Source organism: Salvelinus sp. IW2-2015, linkage group LG16, assembly GCF_002910315.2.
Source record: "Salvelinus sp. IW2-2015 linkage group LG16, ASM291031v2, whole genome shotgun sequence".
Lineage (NCBI taxonomy): Eukaryota > Metazoa > Chordata > Actinopteri > Salmoniformes > Salmonidae > Salvelinus > Salvelinus sp. IW2-2015.
In genome coordinates, this window is record NC_036856.1 from 5,433,043 (window position 1) to 5,459,020 (window position 25,978).

The 25,978-nt window shown below is 45.1% G+C and overlaps 1 protein-coding gene across 1 annotated transcript in view; it reads left to right on the forward strand.

Moving 5' to 3' along the window:
* The first annotated feature begins 912 nt into the window (after positions 1-912).
* LOC111975905 (obscurin-like) overlaps positions 913-25,978 on the forward strand; it is a 77,026-nt gene continuing 51,960 nt past the window's right edge. The window contains exons 1-31 of the mRNA XM_070447707.1: positions 913-949; positions 1,119-1,403; positions 1,717-1,878; positions 3,026-3,130; positions 3,270-3,536; positions 5,011-5,280; positions 5,471-5,737; positions 10,207-10,470; positions 10,785-11,051; positions 11,166-11,435; positions 11,685-11,954; positions 12,207-12,473; positions 12,622-12,894; positions 13,055-13,318; positions 13,575-13,841; positions 14,079-14,345; positions 14,502-14,771; positions 14,925-15,194; positions 15,742-16,017; positions 16,189-16,455; positions 19,885-20,151; positions 20,366-20,632; positions 20,745-21,014; positions 21,220-21,486; positions 21,741-22,007; positions 22,343-22,609; positions 22,919-23,188; positions 23,500-23,778; positions 23,907-24,164; positions 24,331-24,597; positions 24,764-25,027. Of these exons, the coding sequence (XP_070303808.1) occupies positions 913-949; positions 1,119-1,403; positions 1,717-1,878; positions 3,026-3,130; positions 3,270-3,536; positions 5,011-5,280; positions 5,471-5,737; positions 10,207-10,470; positions 10,785-11,051; positions 11,166-11,435; positions 11,685-11,954; positions 12,207-12,473; positions 12,622-12,894; positions 13,055-13,318; positions 13,575-13,841; positions 14,079-14,345; positions 14,502-14,771; positions 14,925-15,194; positions 15,742-16,017; positions 16,189-16,455; positions 19,885-20,151; positions 20,366-20,632; positions 20,745-21,014; positions 21,220-21,486; positions 21,741-22,007; positions 22,343-22,609; positions 22,919-23,188; positions 23,500-23,778; positions 23,907-24,164; positions 24,331-24,597; positions 24,764-25,027 (7,828 nt within the window). The remainder of the gene's footprint in view (positions 950-1,118; positions 1,404-1,716; positions 1,879-3,025; positions 3,131-3,269; positions 3,537-5,010; positions 5,281-5,470; positions 5,738-10,206; positions 10,471-10,784; positions 11,052-11,165; positions 11,436-11,684; positions 11,955-12,206; positions 12,474-12,621; positions 12,895-13,054; positions 13,319-13,574; positions 13,842-14,078; positions 14,346-14,501; positions 14,772-14,924; positions 15,195-15,741; positions 16,018-16,188; positions 16,456-19,884; positions 20,152-20,365; positions 20,633-20,744; positions 21,015-21,219; positions 21,487-21,740; positions 22,008-22,342; positions 22,610-22,918; positions 23,189-23,499; positions 23,779-23,906; positions 24,165-24,330; positions 24,598-24,763; positions 25,028-25,978) is intronic.

Genomic DNA, 25,978 nt, shown 5'->3' on the forward strand with positions numbered 1-25,978 from the left:
AGACTGAATATCGTACTACGTGCTCACACTAGCCAGTTGCCCATTTGGCCAATGTTAATGTGATCCAGTTGTTTAAATGTTTTACTTCTATGGAAACAGATACATGAAAAATGACAAAGTCCCGAGTGGGAGATGCATGACGGTTAATCATATACTTTCTCCACAGCTGTTTGGATATATAAATATGTGAAGTGACTTTGGCTGACCTCCTTTGTCGATAACCTTATTGGGTTTCGTAGCATGAGGTCTGTGAGACAGTGTTGACTGAGAATGTGTCTGTATTTCTGTATTACGCACACAGCACCACGTGAGTTAAAATGACGTGACGTGGCAAGTCATTTGATGAGGTCTTGTCCTTGGATGGCACTCCGCCATTATCAAGCTTCACGCCCCTCATAGTGGGTTGGAGTCTTAAAAACCTTTCAACTCATCCATTGGTTCTGTTTTTGTATTCTATGTCAGTCAGTCATACTGATTGACACCTTTCGTTTGTTTAACCCATTTTGAGGTTAGCGGAGTCTCCTCACATACATACTGTACATGTAGACTGCTGGAGGGGGCAGCACAGCAGACGCTAAATTAGTGATGCAGAGCTCAGCCATGTAAGGTGACAGAGATTACTTGTCATCTTCATGATGTCGGGTGCCAGCCATCCATGCCACATCCCAGTATAGCCATATTAAAGTGTCGCTCTCAAGTCCACGTTGGTCCTTCATTTTTGAAAAATGTCTGTGAGAGTGAGAGAGTGGAGGGGTTATTTACAAGTCAATATGAAGGTTTCCGTGACTTCCAGCATGTTTTTAAAGATGTATCAAACTGTGCCGTTTTAGCCCTAGYGACAACCTAGAGATACGGACAAGGGGAAAGCCAACCACTATCAGAAGTGGTTGAAGCCATCCCTCCTGACAAACCATGGGAGACAAGTCTGGGAGCAAAGTAACTGCTGCAAGTAAGGCCTCCATTCCACGGGACACATTCTATGCAGTTACTTTTCTTTGACTTTGTATTTCGCTCAACTTTATTCAATATTCAATGACCCGACATAGAAATGTGAAATCTCTCCCTCCCCCACGAGCACACACACACTTGTTGGAACATATCTTACTCTCTGTCTGCAGAGAACCAGATCCATCTCCAGGTAGTGAAGGGGCTGGAGGATGTGGATGTGTGTGAGAGGGAGGGCTGCACGTTCGAGGTGACCCTCAACCTGTCCTACATAGCGGGCACGTGGACCAAGGACGGGGTCAAGCTCAAGTCCAAGCCTACCTGTCGCATCACTACCCATCGGAATAAACACACTCTCACCTTCACCCGGGTCACCTTAGGAGACACTGGCCTGTTCTCCTTCCAGACTGACGGGAGCCAAAACTGGATCCAAACCTCAGGCCAACTCACTGTCATAGGTAACAATATGACAGAACACAACAGTTGAGAGGAATAATGCATCTGGGACAATTGTATGACCCTTTCTAAGTCTAATGCTTCTGTAATAGCCGGAAGTCTTATTGCCAGTCTGTTTCTATGTTAGCCTGATATTTTCTCACTGACTTTTCATCCAGACTAATGGCTTGGCGAAGAATAAATGTAAAATCACAGATAAATCCCAGTACGGACCACAATACATCACAGCACATCATTTGATCGAATCGCACACTGGACCTCTAGGTAACGTCTGGCCTATCTGTCTGTGTTTGTCTCCCTGTCGTTGTCTGCCAGCCAGAGACATACAGATTGTGAAGGAGTTGGAAGATGAGGAAGTGACTGAGAGGCAGAGTGTGACCTTCCTGTGTGAGGTCAACTGTGAGGACGTGGACGGGCGTTGGTACAACGACAACACCAGGATCAAACACGGAGACAACGTCAAGATCAGGCACGAGGGTGAGCATGGGACACAGCTGAGCCTTGTCATGGACATGTGTTTATAGCTCGGTACACTACCGACGATATGTATTAACCCTAGATGACTGACAGGAGGCGCTGTTGAAATACAGAGAAAGGTATACCTTGCTAAAAGCTGACAATGCACACTTTTTATAATTGTATCCTAACAGCTTTAACAGGTGTATTATATCTGTCTGCCTTAGGCGTTTCATCACTTTACCTAAAGCAATCAAAGATGACTTCATAGTGGCTTATAAGTATGCGCTATAACACACCATAACAAAGATTATGATGTAGTAATAATGATGTGCTGCTCATTGACAAAAACATACATTAGAATCATCACACTGATGGTCGTTTATAATACTGTATGATCCTTGAGGAAAAAGTGACCAGCGCTATGTTGCTGTACATTATAAGCGATTATAAACTGGCTGGTTCGAGCCCTGCATGCTGATTGGCTGAAAGCCTTGGCGTATCAGACCGTATACCACGGGTATGTCAAAACATTTATTTTTACTCTTGTAATTACGTTGGTAACCAGTTTATAATAGCAATAAGGAACCTCGGGGGTTTGTGGTATATGGCCAAAATACCACGGCTAAAGGCAGTATCCAGGCACTCCGCGTTGCGTCATGCGTAAGAACAGCCCCTAGCTGTGGTATATTGGCCATATACCACACCCCCTCGGGCCTTATTGCTTAATTCTATTATACCTATAATGCACTAGGAGTATTGGTYCACGGACTTATGAGTCTATATAAGTCTTTATGTGAGTGTATAACTATGCTTATAGGGCATTATTACTCTATCGTAGTGCATTATGGGTACATGTATAATGCATTACGCATATGTTCTTCATAGAAAGTGTTACCACATTTTTTTTACTCTCCCCATTAATGTTACTGTCCCCAATAGAACAAACACATACTTAAATACATGTAATTTTGTCCTTGAAACATGTAATTGAAATACTGTAGGATTCCATTCATTCCTATGGAGGACTGCTCCTAGTGTGGAGTGCCAATATGGCGGCTGGTGGCTTCAAAGCCTCTCATTGGCCATTGAATAGCATCAGCAATCCAGGGGTTTATACACATAATTGAAAACGACTAATGAAACACCTATTTCCATCTGAATACAGGTCAAACTCACACCATGTGCTTCAAGTCTGTAAGGCCAGCAAATGCTGGGGAGATCAAATTCACCGCAGACAGGGTCTCCTCCTATGCAACTCTCACGGTAAAAGGTGAACATCTCTTTTTAGAATCAACGATCTCAATGTTCGTCAATGACAACAACAAAAAAACAACTGTAATCTGGCCTAAGTGGCCTCATCAGGTGAAGCTTCAATAAGCAATGGTTCAGTGGTACTCCTATTTCCACAGAGCTGCCTGTGCAGATAGTGAAGCCTCTGAGAGTGAAGATTGCTATGTACAAACACAAAGGACTGCTGGAGTGCCAGGTGTCCAGGGCCAACGCCCTGGTCAGGTGGTTCAAGAACAGGAGTGAGATCCAACCCAGCAAGAAGCACCAGATTGTTAGCGACGATGTCTACAGGCAGCTGCACATTGATGACGTGGCCTCGTCAGACGAGGACACCTACACCTGTGACGCTGGCGATGACAAGACCTCCTGCCAACTGCTAGTGGAGGGTGAGATGCTCATTGTAATTCATTCGGACTTATTGTCTGGCCAGCTTAACATASTAGCTCCAATGTTAGGTATATTTTTATGCTAAATGTTAATAAGCAGTTTACAAGCAGACCTTCATATAAAGTGTTACACCCTCATACTTATCCGTAAGTCACCAAAACACATCATTCAACTAAATATACTACATGGCTAAAAGTATGTGAACACCCCTTCAAATTAGTGGATTCGGCTATTTCAGCCACACCCGTTGCTGACGAGTGTATAAAATCGAGCACACAGCCATACAATCTCCATAGACAAACATTGGCAGTAGAATGGCCCGTACTGAAGAGCTCAGTGACTTTTAATGTGGCGCCGCCATAGGATGCCACCTTTCCAACAAGTCAAATTTATGCCCTGCTAGAGCTGCCCTGGTTATCTGTAAGTGCTGTTATTGTGAAGTGGAAACATCTAGGTTCAGCCGCGAAGTGGTAACACAAGCTCACAGAACGGGACCGACGAGTGCTGAAGCGCTTAGCATGTACAAATCATCAGTCTTCGTTTGCGACACCCGCTACCGAGTTCCAAACTGCCACTGGAAGCAACGTCTGCACACGAACGGTTCGTTGGGAGCTTCATGAAATGGATTTCCATGGCTGAGCAGCTGCACACAAGCCTAAGATCACCATGCGCAATGCCAAGCGTCGGCTGGAGTGGTGTAAAGCTCGCCGCCATTGGACTCTGGAGTAGTGGAAATGCATTCTCTGGAGTGATGAATCACGCTTCTCCATCTAGCAATCCGATGGACGAACCTGGGTTTGGCGGATGCCAGGAGAACGCTACCTGTTCGAATGCATAGTGCCAACTATAAAGTTTGGTGGCGGAGGAATAATGGTCTGGGTCTGCTGTTCATGGTTTGGGCTAAGTCCCTTATTTCCAGGGAAGGGAAATCTTAACGGTACATTCTAGACAATTCTTTGCTTCCAACTTTGTGGCAACAGTTTGGGGAAGTCCCTTTCCTGTTTCAGCATGACAATGCCCCTGTGCACAAAGCGAGGTCCATACAGAAATGGTTTGTTGAGATTGGTGTGGAAGAACTTGACTGGCATGCACAGAGCCCTGACCTCAACCCCACTAAACACTTTTGGGATGAACTGGAACGCCGGCTGCGAGGCAGGCCTAATCTCCCAACATCAATGCTCTTGTGGCTGAATGGAAGCAAGTCCCTGCAGCAATGTTCCAACATCMAGTGGAAAGCCTTCCCAGAAGAGTGGAGGCTGTTATAGCAGCAAAGGGGTGACCAACTCCATATTAATGCCCATAATTTTGGAATGAGATGTTTGACGAGTAGGTGTCCACACACTTTTGGCCATGTAATGTATGTTCACACTGATAACCCAACTATCTACCTTACACACTTCCTGGGTGTACACTTTCCTTTGAAGTAGCTCTAAGTGATGATGCTGATCCAATGTGTGCTCCCTGTGCATGCAGAGCAGGCGATCAGCATAGTGCAGGGGCTGAGGTCTGTGAAGGTGACCGAGCCCAGGGAGGCCCTGTTCCAGGTGGAGACCAGCCTGAGGGTGGGGAGACCCCCAAAGTGGACCCTGGACGGAGAGGTCCTGATGGAGGGGCCTGAACTGAGCATAGACCGGCAGGGCACACTGCACACCCTCTGCTTCATCAGCACGGACAGCTCTATGACCGGCCCTGTGCAGTTCAACGCCGGGAAGAGCCGCTCCACCGCACAGCTCACCGTTAAGGGTAAGGTTGATTGTCACCAAGTGGAAGTTGGAACGATGCCCTGCTTACTGTTGACAATGACCCTCCAGGCTCTAGGGTAGAGTACTGTATTGTGAGAGGTGTTTCCCGTTGGGTTCGTACTTTGCTTTTGAATCCCTTAAACAGACTAACATACTGTATTATATCATTATCCATCCCTGTACCTTTCCAGAGCGCCCTCTGAAAGTGGTCCAGCCCATGCCAGACGCGGAGGCTAAAGAGAACAGCTCGGTCACACTGAGGTGTCAGTTTGCCCCCTCCCCCAGGGTGGTGCGCTGGTACAGGGGCCGCACTGCCTTGCAGACATCCAGCAAGTACAGCATGAGGACGGAGAAGAGCCAGGCAGAGCTGACCATCCAGGGCCTCAAGGAGACCGACACTGGCCAGTACAGCTGCATGGCTGGAGGGTCAAAGAGCACAGCCAAGGTTACTGTGGAGGGTGAGGATGCTGTTGTTCATACAGTAATAAAGAGGACCACAAATATTTTTTGGGGACAAAGCTTCAACGTTCAGATGGTTGATCATGGAAATCAGCTTCATGCTTGATGAAGTGAAACTCTTTACATATCACTTCATCTATACTGCTTCGTCTATACTGTGCTGTTTCAGTGATAATGCCAGATAAGCCGGTGTTTGGAGGATACACTGGCACGGGTGTTGTTACGCCRGAGACGAAGTCGAGGGCCGCCAAACCGTGCCAATATATCCATCGAACACCGGCTTTGAGGGCATTATCAAATCAAATCAAATGTTATTTGTCACATGTTCTGAATACAACAGGTGTAGACCTTASAGTGAAATGCTTACTTACGAGCCCTTTACCAACAATGCTTTAAGAAGTTAAGAAAAATAAGTGTTAAGTACAATTTTTTAAATAAGAAATAAAAGTAACACATAATTAAACAGCGGCAGTAAAATAACAATCACAATATGTACATGTAGGTAGAGTTAAAGTGACTATGCATAGACAATAAACAGAGAGTAGCTGCAGCGTAAAAGAGGGCCCTTTGATTAACTGTTCAGGGGTCGTATGGCTTGGAGGTAGAAGCTGTTAAGCAGCGTTTTAGACCTAGACTTGGCGCTCCGGTACCGCTTGCCATGCAGAAGAAGAGAGAACAGTCTATGACTAGGGTGGCTGGAGTCGTTGACAATTTTATGGCCTTCCTCTGACACCGCCTGGTATAGAGGTCCTGGATGGCAGGAAGCTTGAGCCCAGTGATGTACTGGGCCGTATGCACTATCATTCAATCAATCAAATGTATTTATAAAGCCCTTTTTACATCAGCCGATGTCACGAAAGTACTATACAGAAACCCAGCCTAAAACCCCAAACAGCAAGCAATGCAGATGTAGAAGCACGGTGGCTAGGAAAAATTCCCTAGAAAGGCAGGAACCTAGAAAGAAACCTAGAGAGGAACCAGTCTCGGTGGGGTGGTCAGTCCTCTTCTGGCTGTGCCGGGTGGAGATTATAACAGTACATGGCTAAGATTTTGAAACGTTCACAGATGACCAGCAGGGTCAGATAATAATAATCAGTGGTTGTAGAGGGTGCAACAGGTCAGCACCTCAGGAGTAAATGTCAGTTGGCTTTTCATAGCCGATCACTCAGAGTTAGAGACAGCAGGTGCGGTAGAGAGAGAGAGTCGAAAACAGCAGGTCCGGGACAAGGTAGCACGTCCGGTGAACAGGTCAGGGTTCCATAGCCGCAGGCAGAACAGTTGAAACTGGAGCAGCAGCACGACCAGGTGGACTGGGGACAGCAAGAAGTCATCAGGCCAGGTAGTCCTGAGGCATGGTCCTAAGGCTCAGGTCCTCTGAGAGAAAGAGAGAAAGAGAGAGAGAGTGAGAGAGAAAAAAAGAGAGAAAGAGAATTGGAGGGTGCATACTTAAATTCACACAGGACACCAGATAAGACAGGAGAAATACTCCAGATATAATAGACTGACCCTAGCCCCCCAACACATAAACCATTGCAGCATACATACTGGAGGCTGAGACAGGAGGGGTCGGGAGACACTGTGACACTGTGGCCCCGTCCACAATACCCCCTGGACAGGGTCAACCAGGCAAGATATAACCCCACCCACTTTGCCAAAGCACAGCCACCACACCACTAGAGGGATATCTTCAACCACCAACTTACTACCCTGAGATAAGGCAGAGTATAGCCCACAAATATCTCCCCCATAGCACAAACCCGAGYGGGGTGCCAACCCGGACAGGACGTACTGAAGAGATGAGTCTTCAATAAAGACTTAAAGGTCAAGACCGAGTCTGCGTCTCTCACATGGATAGGCAGACCGTTCCATAAAAATTTAGCTCTATAAGAGTAAGCCCTGCCTGCAGCTGTTTGCTTAGAAATTCTATGGACAATAAGGAGGCCTGCGTCTTGTGACCATAGCGTACGTGTAGGTATGTATGGCAGGACCAAATCAGAGAGATAGGTAGGAGCAAGCCCATGTAATGCTTTGTAGGTTAGCTGTAAAACCTTGAAATCAGGCCTAGCCTTAACAGGAAGCCAGTGTAGAGAGTCTAGCACTGGAGTAATATGATCACATTTTTTGGTTCTAGTCAAAATTCTGCCAGCCGTGTTTAACACTAACTGAAGTTTATTTAGTGCTTTATCCGGGTAGCCGGAAAGTAGAGCATTCCAGTAGTCTAATCTAGAAGTGTCAAAAGCATGGATTCATTTTTCTGCATCATTTTTGGACAAKACTTTTCAGATTTTTGCAATGTTACGTAGATGGAAAACAGCTGTCCGTGAAACAGTCTTGATATGTTCGTAAAAAAAGAGAGATCAGGGTCCAGAGTAACGCTGAGGTCCTTCACAGTTTTATTTGAGACGACTGTACAACCATCAAGATGAATTGTCAGATCCAACAAAAGATTGTTTCTTGGGACCTAGAACTAGCATCTCTGTTTTGTTTTAAATGTAAAACTACCCTCTGTAGTGCCTTGRGGTCAGAGGCCGAGCAGTTGCCAGTGATGCAACCAGTCAGGATGCTCTCGATGATGCACCTGTAGAAACTTTTGAGGATCTGAGGACCCATGCCAAGGGGGGGAACCCCTCAGGAGACTGAAAAGATTCACAACTGTCTTAGTGTGTTTGGACCATGATAGTTTGTTGGTGATGTGGACACCAAGGAACTTGAAGCTGTCAACCTGCTCCATTATAGCCTTGCCGATTAGAATGGGGGCGTGCTCGATCCTCCGTTTCCTGTAGTCCACAATAATTTCCTTTGTCTTGATCACGTTGAGGGAGAGGTTGTTGTCCTGGCATCACACGGCCAGGTCTCTGACCTCCTCCATATAGTCTGTCTCATCGTTGTCAGTGATCAGGTATACCACTGTTGTGTCATCTGCAAACTTCATGATGGTGTTGGAGTCATGCCTGGCCATGCAGTCATGAGTGAACAGGGAGCACAGGAGTGGACTGAGCACACACCCCTGAGGGGCCCCCGTGTTGAGGATCAGCGTGGCAGATGTGTTGTTACCTACCATTACCTCCTGAGTGGCGCAGGGGTCTAATGCACTSCATCTCAGTACAAGTGGTGTCACTACAGTCCCTGGTTCGAATCCAGGCTGAATCACAATAGGTCATAGGGCGGCACACAATTGGACCAGCGTTGTCTGGGTTTGGACGGTGTAGGCCGTCATTGTAAATAAGAATTTGTTTTAACTAACTTGCCTAGTTAAATAAAAAAAWWAAAWAAATACTACCTGGGGGTGGCCCATCAGGAAGTCCAGGATCCCTTTGCAGAGGGAGGTGTTTATTCCCAGGGTCCTTAGCTTAGTGATGAGCTTTGAGGACACTARGGTGTTGAACGCTGAGCTGTAGTCAGTGAATAGCATTCTCACATAGGTGCTCCTTTTATACAACGGGTTACCAACATATTCAAATAATAATTTACATATTTTCATTAACTTTACTTAGATTAATTTAGTCATACATACATAATATAGGGTTGCTATCCAAGCCGTCTGGTTGTTCGTTCTATCGGTTCGGTTGCCAGAGAGGCGTCCCAGTTGTTAAGTCTTTTTGTTCTGTATCTATGGACTCGAACTAGACGTTCATTCTAAATGTTCTATTGCCATACTGGCTGGCAACGTTCTTATCCCTTGCTTGCTAGCTAGCCAACTACGGCTAACTTACAGTCACGTCAAACAGTGCAGACTGAATAACAACAAAGTAGCTGCATTTTTAGTGGTTTAAGCTGTTTTCTAGTGAAATTTATTTGGATAGATCCAATACAATGAGCTAATGATGAGTGATTTCATCTGGCATAAAAAATGTGCTCTCTTGTCAGGTCTTGTTGTTCAAAGGAGCTAGCCAATAACACAGCTAAAACAATCACTGAAGCTGGAAAACTAGCTGCACTTTGTTTCGTTTGACCTGTTTTCTATTGATATTTCTTTGTATATATCCATAAAAATGATGCTGATTCATGATTTCGACTAGCTGATAAAAGTTGCCTGCCTGTCTGTTTCATCCCGACCCCAGACTCATTCATTACTATGCGACAACTGGAGATCGAATTTGAATATTAAAACAATGTTGCAAATGTCGGAGAGACAGACAGTAAGGTTTAAACTATTCTCCACTGTTGAAAACCAAAATGTTAATCTAAAAGAAATGTGAGCTAATGTCTAGATGCTATTTATAGTTCAAACTCTATCAAGTTTATAAATTGTCTGGCTGGGCTGATGAGACAGTGGATTGCGCAGTCAGATGGAACAGAGTAAATAGGCATTTTAACATCATCGATTTACTTTTGGAATAGACACCGGCTGCAATGCGGTTTTAACTAATCAGCATTCAGGATTAGACCCAACTCTTGTAGAAAAGGTAGATATTAACGACAGGAAAACCCTTACACCATGGATATGAACTATATATTTTTTTTTCAGTGCGAAGGCTGAAGATCGTAAGGCACCTGGAGCACGTGAAGGTGGAAGAGGATAGCAACGCCACGTTCACATGTGAACTCAACTACGTGGTAGCCAATGTGCAGTGGCTTCTGAACGACAACCACCTCAACGCCAACACTGTTACCAGGATTCAGAACATGGGCACCATTCACAGCCTCACCATCAAAAATCTCCGCCCACAGGAGAGCAGGGTGACCTTCAAGGCTGGCCTTCTCACAGAGTCCACCTCCCTCAAGGTCAAAGGTATGCCTTGTACAGTTGTCACTTTTCACTTGTGAGCTTCCACTGCAAGAGTAATTGAGAAGGTAGTGTAATTCTAGGGGTTGTATGTTCCTKGTCAGTACCGAGTTTGTTTTTCCCCAATCTGGAGATCTAATTGGAAAATGAAGCAAATATAGTAGACTTGGTATGTCTGAGACCTGAAGATGATTGAAATGATTTCCTTAAGTAACTCTGAATGAGCAAGATATTTATCAGCTACTGATGCATGGACGAACGTAAGAGATTTAGATTAGATCAGTAGCTAATGTGTTTGTACTGTTTCTTGTCTCCTCCAGAAAAGCCAGCAGTGTTCCTCAGGTCTCTAGAAGACATGTCAGGGGAGGAGGAGGGGAAGGTGTGTCTGCAGTGTGAGACCTCGAAGGAAACGGTCACCCCTGTCTGGAGGAAGGATGGTACGGTCCTGGCCAGCAGTGACAAATATGAGCTGCTCATGTCTGGGAAGTCCTTAACGCTCATCATCCATAGTCTGAGTAAGGATGATGCAGGCCACTACAGCTGTGACCTGGGCACCAGCCAGACCAAGGCCAAGGTCACTGTACATGGTATGTATGGTCCAGATCATCAGTGAGGTCTGGTCCAGAAATTATTGGACCAGAAATGTCCATCTGATCGTCAATCAATTGTCCACCTGATCTCACTGAAATTTCCCTCCGCAGACATTCACATCACCATCGCCCAGCGTATGAAGACTGTCGCCGTTCTGGAGGGCGAGAGCTGCAGTTTCGAGTGCGTCCTCTCTCACAATGTCATCGACGAGCCCTCCTGGACCCTGAACGGTCGACTTGTGGTCAGCAACAGCCGCATCCAGATCGTAAACAAGGGTCGCAAGTACAAGATGACCATCAGAGACGCAACTGTGACTGAAGCCGGGGACGTAGTCTTCTTCGTCAAAGACCTCAGCTGCCGGACCATGCTGTTTGTCAAAGGTGAGTGTCTGAAATGTATACAAAGCTGGGTGTCATCATGGCCAGTCATGACCTAATCTCTGGAAAGGCAAAAATAGTATTTCACTCAAGTAATATTAATTACTCTACAATGTGTGTTTGTTCCTAAAGAGAACCTATAGCAACATGTGTCTGTGTCTCGACAGAGGGCCTGCTGTAAACATATTATAATGTATGTGTCCCTAGAGAAAATCTGGATGTAATGTGTAACATATAACCCTACTCCTATAGAGAAGCCGGTGCATGTGTTCAGGGACATGACGAGCGTCAAAGCCACCCCAGGGGAGGACGCTGAGCTGAGCTGTGAGATCACCAAGCCTGAGGCCTTCATCCGCTGGCTGAAGAACGGCCATCAGATCAGGCACAGRCCRCCCAAGTACGAGATCAGTGTGGAGGAGCACCTGGTACGGCTGGTGATCACGAACACCTGTATCAGAGACTCTGGGGAGTACTGCTGTGAGGCTGACGGCATCGCCACCCGGGCCAAGCTAGAGGTCAGAGGCAAGTACTGGGTAGTACTYCAGTATTTCTGTAATGGTATAGTGCTGTTTAGCAAAGTTGTGGATTTGTGTCACATGCACATTAGAGCCTCAAGACTCAGGACTGGACTTTGACTTGAGACTGATGACTTGAAGGACTTGTTTTAAAATGTTCGGGACAGTTTTTGTACTGCTTTTGTACCATGTTGTCGCTCCACACACCTGCTCAGGTGTAGTACACAGGAAGTGTGTTTAACCCATCCCACCCCTGCAGAGCTGCAGCACACATTTGCTCGGGAGCTGCGGGACACACGGGCCGAGGAGAAGAGCAAGGTGATGCTGGAGTGCGAGACGAGACTTCCGGCCAAGCGGGTGACCTGGCTGAAGGGCATGGCAGAGCTCCGGGTGGGCAGGAAATATGTGATGAAGCAGAAGGGCGTGGTCCTCTACCTCACCATCAGCTGCCTGGAGAAGGTTGACACCGACGTGTACACCTGCGATGTTGGCACCATGCAGAGCCGGGCGCTACTGACCGTGCATGGTAAGGCCATAGAAATAGAATGAATAGAACGGTCTTTCACATTCAAGTCAGCATTCAGTGACAGGTGGAATGGCAGGCATTTTGAGTATACCCATTCTATACAGCTTGCACGTTTCATGTTAAATCCCTGGGTGTGTGATCTCTGCAGGTCAGAAGGTGTTGATCATGGACGAGCTGGAGGATGTTGAGTGTCTGGAGAATGACACGGTGATGTTCAGGTGTCGTATCTGTCCCAGCGATTATGTTGGGGTCAAGTGGTACCTGGATGAGACCTTACTGTACACCAATGAGCTAAATGAGATCCAAGTGATCCCGGGGGGCTACCACAGCCTCACGTTCAAACAACTGGCTCGTAAAGACTCGGGCACCATCTCCTTTGAGGCAGGCGACAAGAGGTCCTACGCCTCACTGCTTGTTAGAGGTAACGTCAGCGTAAAGTTCTTCTGTTTTACGAACGTCTACTAACACACTGTACTATTACAACAACTATTCACAAAATGTAAATTATGTGTCAGTCGTTTTTGTCCAGAGTGTATGTATTTGACATGTTGTCTATGTAAACTATCCTTCCCGTGGTAAAGAGAGACGTCCCACCATCACCAAAGCATTGGAGGACTGTGAGGCCATTGAGGGAGGCGGTTTGGTGCTGGTGTGTATCACCTCTAAGCCATGCCACATCCTGTGGTACAAAGATGGCTGCCTAATGTGGATTTCCTCGAGGTACTACGTCAGTCGCTCAGGTAACGAGGCCAGGCTTACCATCAGGGAGGTCAGTAACAGCGATGCTGGGGTGTATGAGTGCAGCGCTGGGTCGGTCAGCACCAAGGCCGTCGTCACTGTAAAAGGTGAGAACAGGACCTTTTTTCCTTCATTTTATCACGTTGTCCTCCTTACTGTACATTTGGCATCACATGTAAAGTAGTAATGTAGTGGTAATGTAGTGGTCATAGCCAAATATGATAACAATTATTTCAAAAGACAGAACAGGATTACTTCTTTACCTGTTTGCTTTACAGCTCCCCCTAGAGTATTCTTGTCACAGTACAATGTACAGTATTACTCATTGGGAGATGCCGTCACGGGTCCTTCTTTCTATTCCAGCCATTCCAGCTGAGTTCACCCAGCCGCTGCAGAGCAGGGAGGTAAAGGAAGCGGAGGATGTGACCCTTTCCTGTGAGTTCTCTCTGCCGGGGGTTGCGTTCCACTGGAGGAGGGGCTTGGAGACCCTCAGAGCTGGAGAGAGGTACCTGATGAAGCAGAAGAAGTCCCTCATCTCTTTGACCATCACTGGCCCGAAGCCTCAGGACTCAGGAGATTACACCTGTCAGTGCCGAGACCACAAAACCACAGCCAGCCTCAAAGTCCACGGTAAAAGCCATCCTTGCTTTTCATTTCAATTTCCAGGATGCATCATATGGAGTAACATTAGTGGCAACAAAAATCAAATGAATTCAATAACTTTACAATGTTGCATTATCACACCCACAAATTAAAGCCAATCTGTCTGAAGATTATTGAAACAATTTTTCATAGACATTTTCCATTGTCATTCTGTCTTCCCGCCTGTTGGTGGTCAACACTAAAATATGTCTATTTACTCCCCAGCCATCCCCATCTCCTTCACACAACAGTTGAAAAATGTTCAGGCTGAGGAGGGCAGCAGTTTCACGTTGCGCTGTGAGCTTTCTAAACCAGGAGTCCCTGTAGAGTGGAGGAAAGGGGAGGGGCTGTTAAAGAATGGAGTGAAGTTCCAGATAAGGAAGAGAGAGACCATATCGGAGCTTCAGATGTGGAAAGCTGTGCCTGACGACAGTGGTGTCTACAGCTGTGAGTGTGCAGACCAAAAGACCACAGCCACTGTCAAAATCAGCGGTAGGAAGTTTCTCACCCTTATTATGTTTTCATGTATAGCTAATCTTTTCTGAAGTTACATTTTATAAATGTACATTTTGGACATTTACATGAAGGCACTTAAAAAACAAAAACGTTTGTACTATTCTCATATTAKATTTTTTCATGTTTCTTCAGCCCTGCCTGTTACCTTCAAACAAAAGCTGAGGAACGTGCATGTTGAGGAGGGGAACAATTTGGTGTTACACTGTGAGCTCTCCAAACCAGGAGTCCCTGTAGAATGGATGATGGGAGGAGAGGAGCTGCTGAACAACGGAGAGAAGTTTCAGATAAGACAGAGAGAGTTGGTGAATGAACTGAAGATAATAGATGCCAAACCCGAAGACAGCAATATCTACACCTGTGTTTGTGGCAATGTGGAAACCACAGCCGGTGTTACAGTCACAGGTAAGGGTTTGAGACAACTGAGAAAATATTTAAATTCACATTGAATTCATATCAAATTTGAACAAAATTGTATGCAGTACATCAGCATGAAATCACAGTCCTTTAAATAAATAGACAGCATTCCATGTCTCTCATTGCCATGGGGTCTTTCAGCAACTCCCATCACTTTCAAGCAAAAGCTGCGGAATCTGCAGACCGAGGAAGGGGACACCATCTCGCTGCACTGTGAGCTGTCTAAAGCAGGGGTGCCAGTGGAGTGGAGGCTGGGAGGAGAGAGGATACTGCAGAACGGAGACAAATACCAGATCAAGCAGACAGACTCGGCACTGGAACTCCTCATCAGGGAGGCTCTGCCAGAGGACAGTGGAGTCTACAGCTGTGTGTGTCGAGACAAGAAGACCAAGTCCACTGTCAAAGTCATTGGTAGGGGGGGGGGATGCTCTGTGCTCGAATGAAAAACAACTGGTGTTGATGGCACATAAACTTGGTTAAACTAGAGTCGATGTCTGCGCCCCTGTGTACATCTAATTAGTATAATAATAATAAATCCCCATAAGTGTCTCTTTAAACTAGAGACATCTGTTTTTTGCATGGGCTACGTCTGAATCCACCGCATCCGCCCATGTCGGCCATCCGCATCGGCGGTGGAAAGTGGCAGAGCTACAGCGGTGTTTGTCAGACCAGAGACATCCCGAAAGTCGGCCTCCTCGCGGAAACGTCTGTAGCGTTCTAAGATCAAATCGCTAAATGATCCATTGCATGACCATCTTAAAACAATTCATATGTTAGCTTAGCAGAACCCCCTTCTCTAGGGGGTTGAATGCCTAACTTAACCAGAGCCCTTAGCTATGGTGTAGGGTTCATTCAATTGGCCTTCATCTTATCTACCGAAGGGAAAGGTTTCTGGAGGCTGTTCTAGCTTTCAGTACATTCAATGTTCACTCTATGATGATTTTTATTTCCTCCCAAGCTGTACCTGCCACCTTCAAAGTGGGTCTGAAGAACCAGGAGGCCCCAGAGGAGGGCAGCATAATCCTGCACTGTGAGCTGTCTAAGGCTGGGGTCTCAGTGGAGTGGTGGAGGGGGGAGACAGAACTGTCCCAAGACCTGTCTGGAGGAAAGTACCAGATGAAACTGGAGGGGAAAATAGCTGAGCTGACCATTACCAATGTGCAACCGGAGGACATAGGGAAGTACAGCTGTGTCACTGGAGACCAGAAGACCACCGCTGAAGTTAAAGTGCAGGGTAAGAAACATTTGCTGTCAATGCTTTTCCTTCTAAATAAGCTAATTTACTTCTTTAGGTTAGAGGTGGAAGGGTTGTGAGTGACTCCCGCTTTGAGACCATACAAATAGTTTGTTTCTATTTGTACTTCTTGCGCTCATACAATATGAACCAATGTTGATGGTTCCACAGCTCTCCCTGTGACGTTCAAGCGGCAGCTCCAGAACATGGTGATCATAGAGGGGGACAGTGGGGAGTTCTTCTGTGAGCTCTCCAAGCCCGGTGACCCAGTGGACTGGAGGAGGGGCAGAGTCATCCTGAAGTCTGGAGACAAATATGAGATGAGGCAGGAGGGACGCGTCACTAAACTGCTCATCCATAACGTGGAGGAGAGGGATGCTGGGAAATACACCTGTAAGAGTAGAGATGCCCAGTCAACTGCTGAACTGACCGTGACGGGTGAGTCAGACCAAAGCTATAAATGCACTCTCAGACATTTTTATTTAACGTGTGGTCCGTGAACATGGCTAGATTTTTGATTAACCATGACTTCATTACGATGAAATACAAATTCCTGCGTACATTTGTGATACTGTACATCCAGGGGAATCTTCAGTCCAGTGTGATAAACACGAGAGGTTAGACTACATACAATTCTATATCTTCCTGTGTACCCATGATTTTAAGTACTCAGCACTGAGAGAGCTTTGTCCCTTACTTGTAACTGTGTGGTTACCTGCTTGTTGTCCTGTAAAGGGTCCTTGAATATGAACGTTGTCAGGCAAGTTCAAGGAGCCGAATGTTCTATATGATGTAATCCTTTACAGGACATTTATGACTGGGATTACTGCAATCGAAGGTTCTTGAAACCACTGCGCGCAGAAAAAAAATATTTTTGTGGTTACTGTCTGTGTGTAAGTTATGAAGCGTGCAAAAAATGGATCGCTGTGGTCGTTGTCCTCCTGCTCAAGCTTTTCAGTGATCCAAAGGAGCTGCCTAGCAATCTTATGTCTGGGGCACACAACCTGCAATGAGTAGGCATACCTAGGGCTGTGGCAGTCATGAAATGTCATTAGCCGGAGATTGTCATGCAAATAACTGTCTCACGGTAATTGCCCGTTAATTAACATAAATACATGTAGCGTCTCCTGGCTTCCCCACATAGCCTACAAGCCCCCGATGCAGACCTTTGGAACATCGAGTTAAATAAAAAACGACATTTTAAAAAGTCTAATAGATCCATGTTATATAGCCTACACCTTCACAATGAATCCATTATTTATTTTAGACAGGTCTAAAGAAGCATGATATGAAGAAAATGTAGTCTATTTCAGAAGAACAGAATAGCATTCTCTGAGTTGTCCTTATGTTAGGTCCTGATCTGGTTATGCCAAATGGCTGTGGGCTACACTAGTTCATTTAAGCGGACAAGATGTGCTTAGAATTCCGTGGTATTATTTTATAGTATGAAGAATAGAGTTGAACAAAGCTGAATAAAATAGAAAGGATATTTTCTCCAAACGATTTGAGGGGGTGAGCAAATATGGCTAGTCTGTGTTGAGCGGTATTCCTATATGCTTAATTTAGAGTTATTAATGTAACTTTAGTTGTTCTACAAATGGTGGGCTATATATTTCGATTTTTTTATACGTTGTAAGGCTGCATGACGCGACTCTAATGATAATTTGAAAAAAGTTGCTTGAAAGGCATGAGCTCTGCTTTGTTTTTTTGCGCAGGCTACACACACTACATCAGTCACTCATTCACAATTTGACAAGCACTTGACAATGCCTAGAATTTAACGGCAGCATCCCCTTTGTGTGGCTGTATTGCACCGTAAAAAAATCCATTCCCTTTGTGGCCAGTGGCCGTTGTATCCCTCTCCCTGAGTGCTGAGCGCTCCGAATCACCTCTCACTCACATGGCTCTCCATCAAGTGGGTCTTTCTCACAGGRTACAAGTGAAGACAGACAAATCGGGGACGCAACTGCGCGCGCCCTTATCCAATTCCGAGGTGCGTTTTGAAGATATTGGAAGAACTGTCCACATTTACTTTTCGACAGCCAACAAAATGAGTAGGCCTAACGTACAGCAAAAGCACTAGCCTATGTCAATCAACTATCTCCCATAGTACAAAAGTTGACCTATTCTGTGTGAGAAATAAATATTCCAAACATAGTCTGGGACAGTTGTGGGGTGCAATAGATCCCAAATGAATACAACCACTAGCATCAAAAATCTTTTTTTACGAAATGTGGCTGATGCAACAGATCAGAACATTCAGCTTAAAATGTTGATAAACTATTAGGCTATTTCTTCACATTTTAAGCGCAGCAATGCGCACATGGTAGTAGGCAATAAGCGCAAATGTTCCATTAGCGGAAAACACCATTATCAAAAGTGACCCAAATGCAATTAACCATGTAATGTTTTATTATAAAGAGGAATTTTTATGGTGAAAGTTATCTTTCCCAAACTTGAAACTCACGCATTGCTTATGTATGCCAGCTAGGCTTTACACCCCTTGTAAAGCGGATTAATGTGCTTAATTTTAAGTAGTTATTTGGCCACTTCAGTTGTGATACAAACCTTATCCAAACATATGGGCTAGCCTACATGAGGTGTGCGACTATGATTAGAAAACATCTGGAAAAAAATGTGTTGTTTTTTATGCTGGGCATCATTCAAATCAAATTTATTTACGAAGCCCTTCTTACATCAGCTGATATCTCAAAGTGCTGTACAGAAACCCAGCCTAAAACCACAAACAGCAAGCAATGCAGGTGTAGAAGCACGGTGGCTAGGAAAAACTCCCTCCCTGATAATATATAATTCACATGTGATAGACTAATATTGTCAGCCATCAGACTATTCTTGATTTAATCTTGTCTTTACATATACTAAATAATATGTGTGAAATTTGTTTTGATTTAGAATGGACCATTATCATGCACTTGTATCTTAACAGGGACAACAGGAAAAAATACATGTCATCTATGCATTAAAATAGTGCATGGAGGACACTTTTCACGTGGTTCATTTTCATGCAAGCCACATAGGCTATACTCCTATTGTAAATATAAGCAATGTGCTTAATATTAGGAAAGTTGAGAAATAAATATAGTAGGCCTAGCCTATAGAAATCTGATATGATCCTCCTCTTTTTAGTAGAGGCCATCACTATTTTTTGCATAGCCTATAGAAATGTTGCACAACATGAGCTCATGGGCTCTCATGAAGTGTGATTTTTGATAACATTTGCATTGATGTCAGAGTGATTAGATGGACAATAGAGTGCTGAGTACCAGGCAGTTAGCAAGTTTGGTAGGCTACTAATGACCAGTAGCAGCATCAGAGCTTGGAGAAGCCTAATTACCGTGACTAAACGGTCACGTGGAATTTGACTGCCTTCATGACTTGTGACCGCCAGTGTGGCGGTAATACGGTCACCACAACAGCCCTAGGCATACCACATTTAACTCTCCATTTAGTCAACAAAAAACAGTGCAAAATGAATGGGCCGTTGCTAAGGAGGCCTGGTAAACAGTGCATGTTCATCACTGATTCTTCAATGAGCAATGAGCCAATCAAATGCCCTGTTGCCTGTAGCAATGTGCCTGAGAACCAATAATAACATTGTTTCACAGCGCCGCTCTAAAAGTGAAAGAATAAAACCTGATGCTGCATCAAAAAAAGATGTCTCATCATTGTGAAGAAGAGTCCTATATTTCAGCTTTCATTCCACCCCAGGAAATCCACAAGCTCCTCTGGATTATTGAATTCTCTTTGTGACAGAAGCACTAGCATAAAGCATGACATGGACTAGCCCGATGTCCTTTCCACGTTCAAGTTGTACCACCACTCACTACTGTTCCCGGTTTTCCTCAGGCCTGCCCCCCACTTTCAAAGAACAGCTGAGGAACATGGAAGTTGAGGAGGGTAAGACGGTGACGCTACACTGTGAACTGTCTAAAGCAGCAGCCTCAGTTGAGTGGAAGAGGGGAGCAAAGCTGTTGAAGAATGTAGGCAAGTACCAGATGAGGAAGAAAGATTTACTGGTGGAATTGAAGATCATCGACGCAAGTCTGGAGGACAGTGGGGTTTACGCCTGTATTTGTGGCGAACAAAAGACCACAGCAACTGTTACAATGAAGGGTGGGTATATTTTGGTTATGTTAAGTGCAGAAGTCATGAGTTGTTTTATGTCTTCTGGAGATGTTGGAGAAAGCTTGAATGTTTAATTGGGCAAATAGACTGTAGATTTAATCAATAGGACACGCGTTTGTATTCAATCCCAGTCTCTTACATAAACAAAGGGAAATGTAGGTTTCATATAGGTTTGACTACCCTCTCCTGTGGTGTCTTTCAGCTCGCCCTGTCACATTTATAGAAGAGTTGAGGAACGTTCAGGCCGAGGAGGGCAACACTGTGACGTTGTGCTGTGAGCTCTCTAAACCAGGGATGTCAGTTGAATGGAGGAGAGGAACAGCTCTTCTGCAGAACGGAGAGAAGTACCAGATGAAGCAGAAAGACGCAGCGTTGGAGCTGATCATCAGGAAAACCTTACCTGAGGACAGTGYTGTCTACAGCTGCGTGTCGGAAGACCAGCAAACCTTTGCCACCATCATTATCACTGGTAGGAGGATTTTTTTTGTTGTTGAAAAATGTGTCTTCTTGACATTCAAAATTCACAGTGTACCCTTCAATCCCACACACCGTTGATGTTATGGGTTTGTATCATTCTTCAGCCATCCCAGTCACTTTCAAACAGAAGTTGAAAAACCAAGAGGCTCTAGAAGAGGGCAGCGTGACGTTGCGCTGTGAGCTGTCTAAACCAGGGGTCCCCGTGGTGTGGCTGAGGGGAGAGGAGCTGCTGAGGGAAGGTGAGAGGCACCAGATGAAGCAGGAGGGCAGGACCGTGGAGATGGTCATCGGGAAGGTGGTCCTTCAGGATGCTGGGGAGTACAGCTGTGTCACAGCCTGCAACGTCAAGACAGCAGCTGACATCAAAGTTAGGGGTATGTTCCGAAACTAACGTTCAGGCCTACTCAACACTAATAATTTGACGTGCTTCTGAAAATGTCAATGTCTTTAAATTTCGTGTTTTGGATTAAGTGAATTTTCCAATAAGGAGGGATGACATAACATGCCACTGATGGATAGAAATCAAAGCAGTTGAACCAAATGATGTTTCTCACAGTCTTAAATATGTGTTCTTCTCAGCTCTCCCTGTAATATTCACACAAGAGGTCCAGAGCGTGGTGATCAAAGAGGGGGACAGTGGGGAGTTCTGGTGCGAGCTCTCCAAGCCCGGTGACCCAGTGGACTGGAGGAAGGGCAGAGTCATCCTGAAGTCTGGAGACAAATATGAGATGAAGCAAGAGGGACGCATCACTAAACTGCTCATCCATAACGTGGAGGAGAGGGATGCTGGGAAATACACCTGTAAGAGTCGAGATGCCCAGTCAACTGCTGAACTGACCGTGACGGGTGAGTCAGACTGGTGATATTGATACACTTTGAGTATACACTTTGTTATATGTTGTTAATATGTATGCAACAACAATATACTGTATAAACAGCGAAGACATAGGCCTTGTACTGTACATGCCCTTTGTATTTGTTACTGTATCTGCTTGCAGTTTCTGATGTTCCATGGGTCCATGCAGTAACTCTGTTTTACACTTTTCCGCTATGAGGACTTTATATGAGTTTTACGATTTACTTTTGCTTGTTGTCCCTAGCTCCTCCCGTCACGTTCAAGGTGAAGTTGAAGAACCTGGAAGTTGAGGAGGAGAACAGTGTGACGTTATTCTGTGAGCTCTCTAAACCAGGACTGACGGCAGAGTGGAGAAAAGGAGAGGAGCTGCTAAAGAACGGAGTAAAGTACCAGATAAAGAAGAGAGAGGCAACAATGGAACTGACAATAAGGAATGCAGTGCTTGAGGACACCGGATTCTACAGCTGTGTTTACGCAGAAGCCAAAACCACCGCCACTGTCAACATCACCCGTAAGAGGAGTTGCTCTTGGTTTGCTATGACTTTATTTAACTTTATGGAGGAAGGCCTCCCTCTGTTATGCCTGGTTCCTGTTAAAGGGATATTTTACTCAAAAATGATAATTTGCATATAATTTGCGTAACAATCACCGTTTTTGCCCTGACCTGAAAGTGCTCTTGAATCTTAAACTCAACAGCTGACATGCAACATTTTTGGGGATAGTATTAAAAGGGAATTTATGAACAAAATATTAAAATATAGTTTTTGAGTAAAATATCCCTTTAAGCAGTTAATGACATATTTGCAAAAGCACTACAAACGGTTGGTTTTGATCTCATGTCCTCAGCCATCCCTGTCACCTTCAAGATGGGTCTTAAGAACCAGGAGGCCTCAGAGGGGGGCATCGTGACCCTGCGCTGTGAGCTGTCTAAAGCTGGGGTCCCGGTGGAGTGGCGGAAAGGGGAGGAGGAGTTGAGCCCTGGAGGAAGGTACCAGATGAAGCTGGAGGGAAAGATAGCGGAGTTGCACATTAGAAACATCCAGCCAGAGGACGTGGGGGAGTACAGCTGTATATTCGGAGATCAGAAAACCACTGCTGAAGTCAACGTGAGAGGTACAGTACATTCCTGTTGTCTGGCTGTCATTTTGTGTTTGTTGGATATGAAATGCTCAATCACCAGGAAACAAAGAGTTGAAGTATGGGCCTCCCTAGCAACTGTACCAAAGAATATGCAATAAGCAAGAGGTCAATGCAATTGCTCTCTCTAGGAATAAAACAATACACATTCAATATATTCCAGAACAATATTTTGCCATGACAGACAAATCGTAGCCTACACAGTATCATATATACACTGTGTATAGTGCAATGGCCCCCAAGGACAAGGCATTTTCTGATGATGTCGCTCTCTGGTCCATACAGCTGCTGCCTCAGTGTTCTTTGAGAAGGAGCTGGAGAGCAATGTGGTAATGGAGGGGAAGTCCGTTGTCCTCTCCTGTGAGGTCTCCAGTGCCACTGTCCCCGTCACCTGGAAGAAGGACGCCTGCCTGGTCACAGATGGGGAGAGGTGCATTGTAAAAAAGAAAGGTCCCGTTCACACCCTGGAGATCAAGATGCTGAGTCTGGAGGATGCTGGGGAGTACAGCTGCATCACTAGGGGAAAGAAGACCAAAGCCATGCTGGTTGTGAAAGGTAGGCCTAACCCATCCTAGTGGGCCAGTCCCCATCCTAGTGGGGACTGAAGTAAATCTACAGTACTGTGTATCCTCTTTAAATTTACAAAATTATAGGAGCACAATGAGTCTTTGTTTCACCCTGTTTTGGTATGTGATTAGTGTGGGTAGAGGATAGCTTATATCTTTCCACAAATATAAGGGATGGTGGTAGACCATCAACAAGATAAGATTACCTAATTGCATTTTTTGCGTAGGTCATCTCATCTCTGTATGGCTTGCTACATTAACCTATTAAAAACGCTCCCGAGTCTAACTCTTTCTCTACAGAGCGTGTGAAAATATTGTCCGGACTGAAGGACATGAAAGTCACAGCCGGGCAGGACGCAGTGTTTGTGTGTGAGCTGTCCCATGCCGAGGTGAGTGAAGGCGAGTGGTGGCTGGGCTCCAGCCCACTGCAGAAGAACGAAATGAATCAGATGAGCTTTGAGGGCCACCAGCACTGCCTGGTCTTGACCATGACCACCCCGGAGGAGACCGGGACCGTGGCCTTCGTGGTTGGGGAGGAGAGAACCTCTGCCCAACTGCTAGTTGTCTCCAAACCCAAAGGTGTGCTGCCTCTTTTAATTTGTTAATGGACAGTACAATGCGAAATTATTCTCTTTAACCACTCATACAGTATGTGTGTGCAATTAGGGCGCATTTACTTAGTTTAATCTGTTTCCTGTCTCTATCAGTACTCATTGAGAAGAAGCCCCAGGACATTGACATCATGGAAGGGGAGACGGCCACCTTATCCTGTACGACCTCTGACCTCATTACCCCTGTCACATGGAGACGCAATAACATGCCCCTACTGAACGGCGACAAGTATGAGACGCGTAAGAAGGGCAAGCTCAACCTCCTACTCATCCATGAGACGGAACCAGAGGACTCTGGGATATACTCCTGTGACACTGGAGACATGCAGAGCGATGCCTATCTGACGGTCAATGGTAAAGACATAAAGTAGCACTGTTTTTCTGTACCTTAGTTAGGGAACATTATTCTTTGACTTATCCTCATGGGCCATTCTATGGGGATATTCTGTAAGTGCAATACTCACCTTAAAATATATTTTATTAAAATTTGAGTAATACTAACTTTATTCCATCTACCCAGAGCTACCACTGTACTTCGAGGAGGAGCTGCAGGCTGTGGAGGCTGAGGAGGGTGGCACAGCCTTTCTGTTTTGTGAGCTGTCTAAGCCCGGAGTCCCAGTCCAGTGGAGGAAGGCCCGGCTGCCTCTCAGGCCCAACAGGAAGTACCAGATGAAGCAGGACGGCTGTGTGTTTCAGCTACACATCCTGGAGCTGAAGCCCGATGACAGTGGCAGCTACACGTGCCAGGCAGGGTGTGTGGAGACCACCGCCTCTGTGTCTGTGAAAGGTATGTGTGTGATTGGTTGTGTAATAGCACACACCTGCTGTGTGTAGAGGAATCACACCTCATCACAGTCATATTCAGTGCAACAAAACTCCAAGAAGAATAAAGTATAAACACAAATATATGTGCACTGTACACATTTTGAGAGTTGACTTTCCTCTGTGTCCAGTTAWAGTACTCATTGAGAAGAAGCTCCGGGACACCGTCATCATGGAAGGAGAGACTGCCACCTTATCCTGTACGACCTCTGACCTCACTACCCCTGTCACATGGAGACGCAACAACATGCCCCTACTGAACGGAGACAAGTTTGAGAACCGTAAGGAGGGCAAGCTCAACCTGCTTCTCATCCACAATGTGGACCCAGATGACTCTGGGATATACTCCTGTGACACTGGAGACATGCAGAGCAGCGCCAATCTGACTGTCACAGGTAAGGATTCCCCATCATCTACAGAGAAGCAACATAACCAGGATATTATGTTTATCTCAGAGAGTCACAATATTCAGATGAAGCAGGACTCATCCTAACATTGGTCAAATGGAACATAGATTTGTAAGAGAGGGCATCAATGGGAGGGTGGGACAAGCTTGGCTTGGGTGGAGTAAATAGGGCAGAACTGGGACGGGGTTGTGGAGAGGGATGTATTTGGTTTGGGAGACAGAGAAGGAAMAACTTAATAATACTAAGAATTAGACAGGACCCAAATGTAACAGGTATCGGAATTAGTCAACATGAATATAAATAAACTTATTTGCAGGTGATCTCTTGATATACCTGACCAATATTGAAAACTCAATACCCCCTCTGCTAAAAATATTTTCTGAATACACTAAAATCTCAGGATATAAAATTATCTTGGAATGGAACAAAATAATGGAAAAATAATAATACCTCATGATGCACAGCAGTCCTTTAAGTGGATAACAAAACATATTAAATACTTAGGAATGCCTAACAAGTGACAGCAAACAACAAATATATAAAGATAACTTTATTCCATTACTCAACAATATGAAATCTGATCTAATTAAATGGAATAATCTTCCCATAAACCTTCCAGGTAGATTTCATTTCTTTAGAATGGCATGACTCCCAAAGTTTTTGCATTTATGTTCGGTAATACCAATTACCCTGCCGAAGACGTTCTTTAAAAAAGTATACTTGTCATAAAATCCATAGAATTAAAAGGAAAGTATTACATCTTCCTAAGTCTGAGGCTGGTTTAAATCTTCCAGACTTGGAATGGTATCAACTCACCACCCAATACTTTTATTGCTACATACTGTATAGTTAAATGCTCTAAAGAGGAACAATGGGTACATATTGAAGATGTGCATGCTCATCCCCAGAATCTTTTCACGTGTCTATTTTCAAAGGATA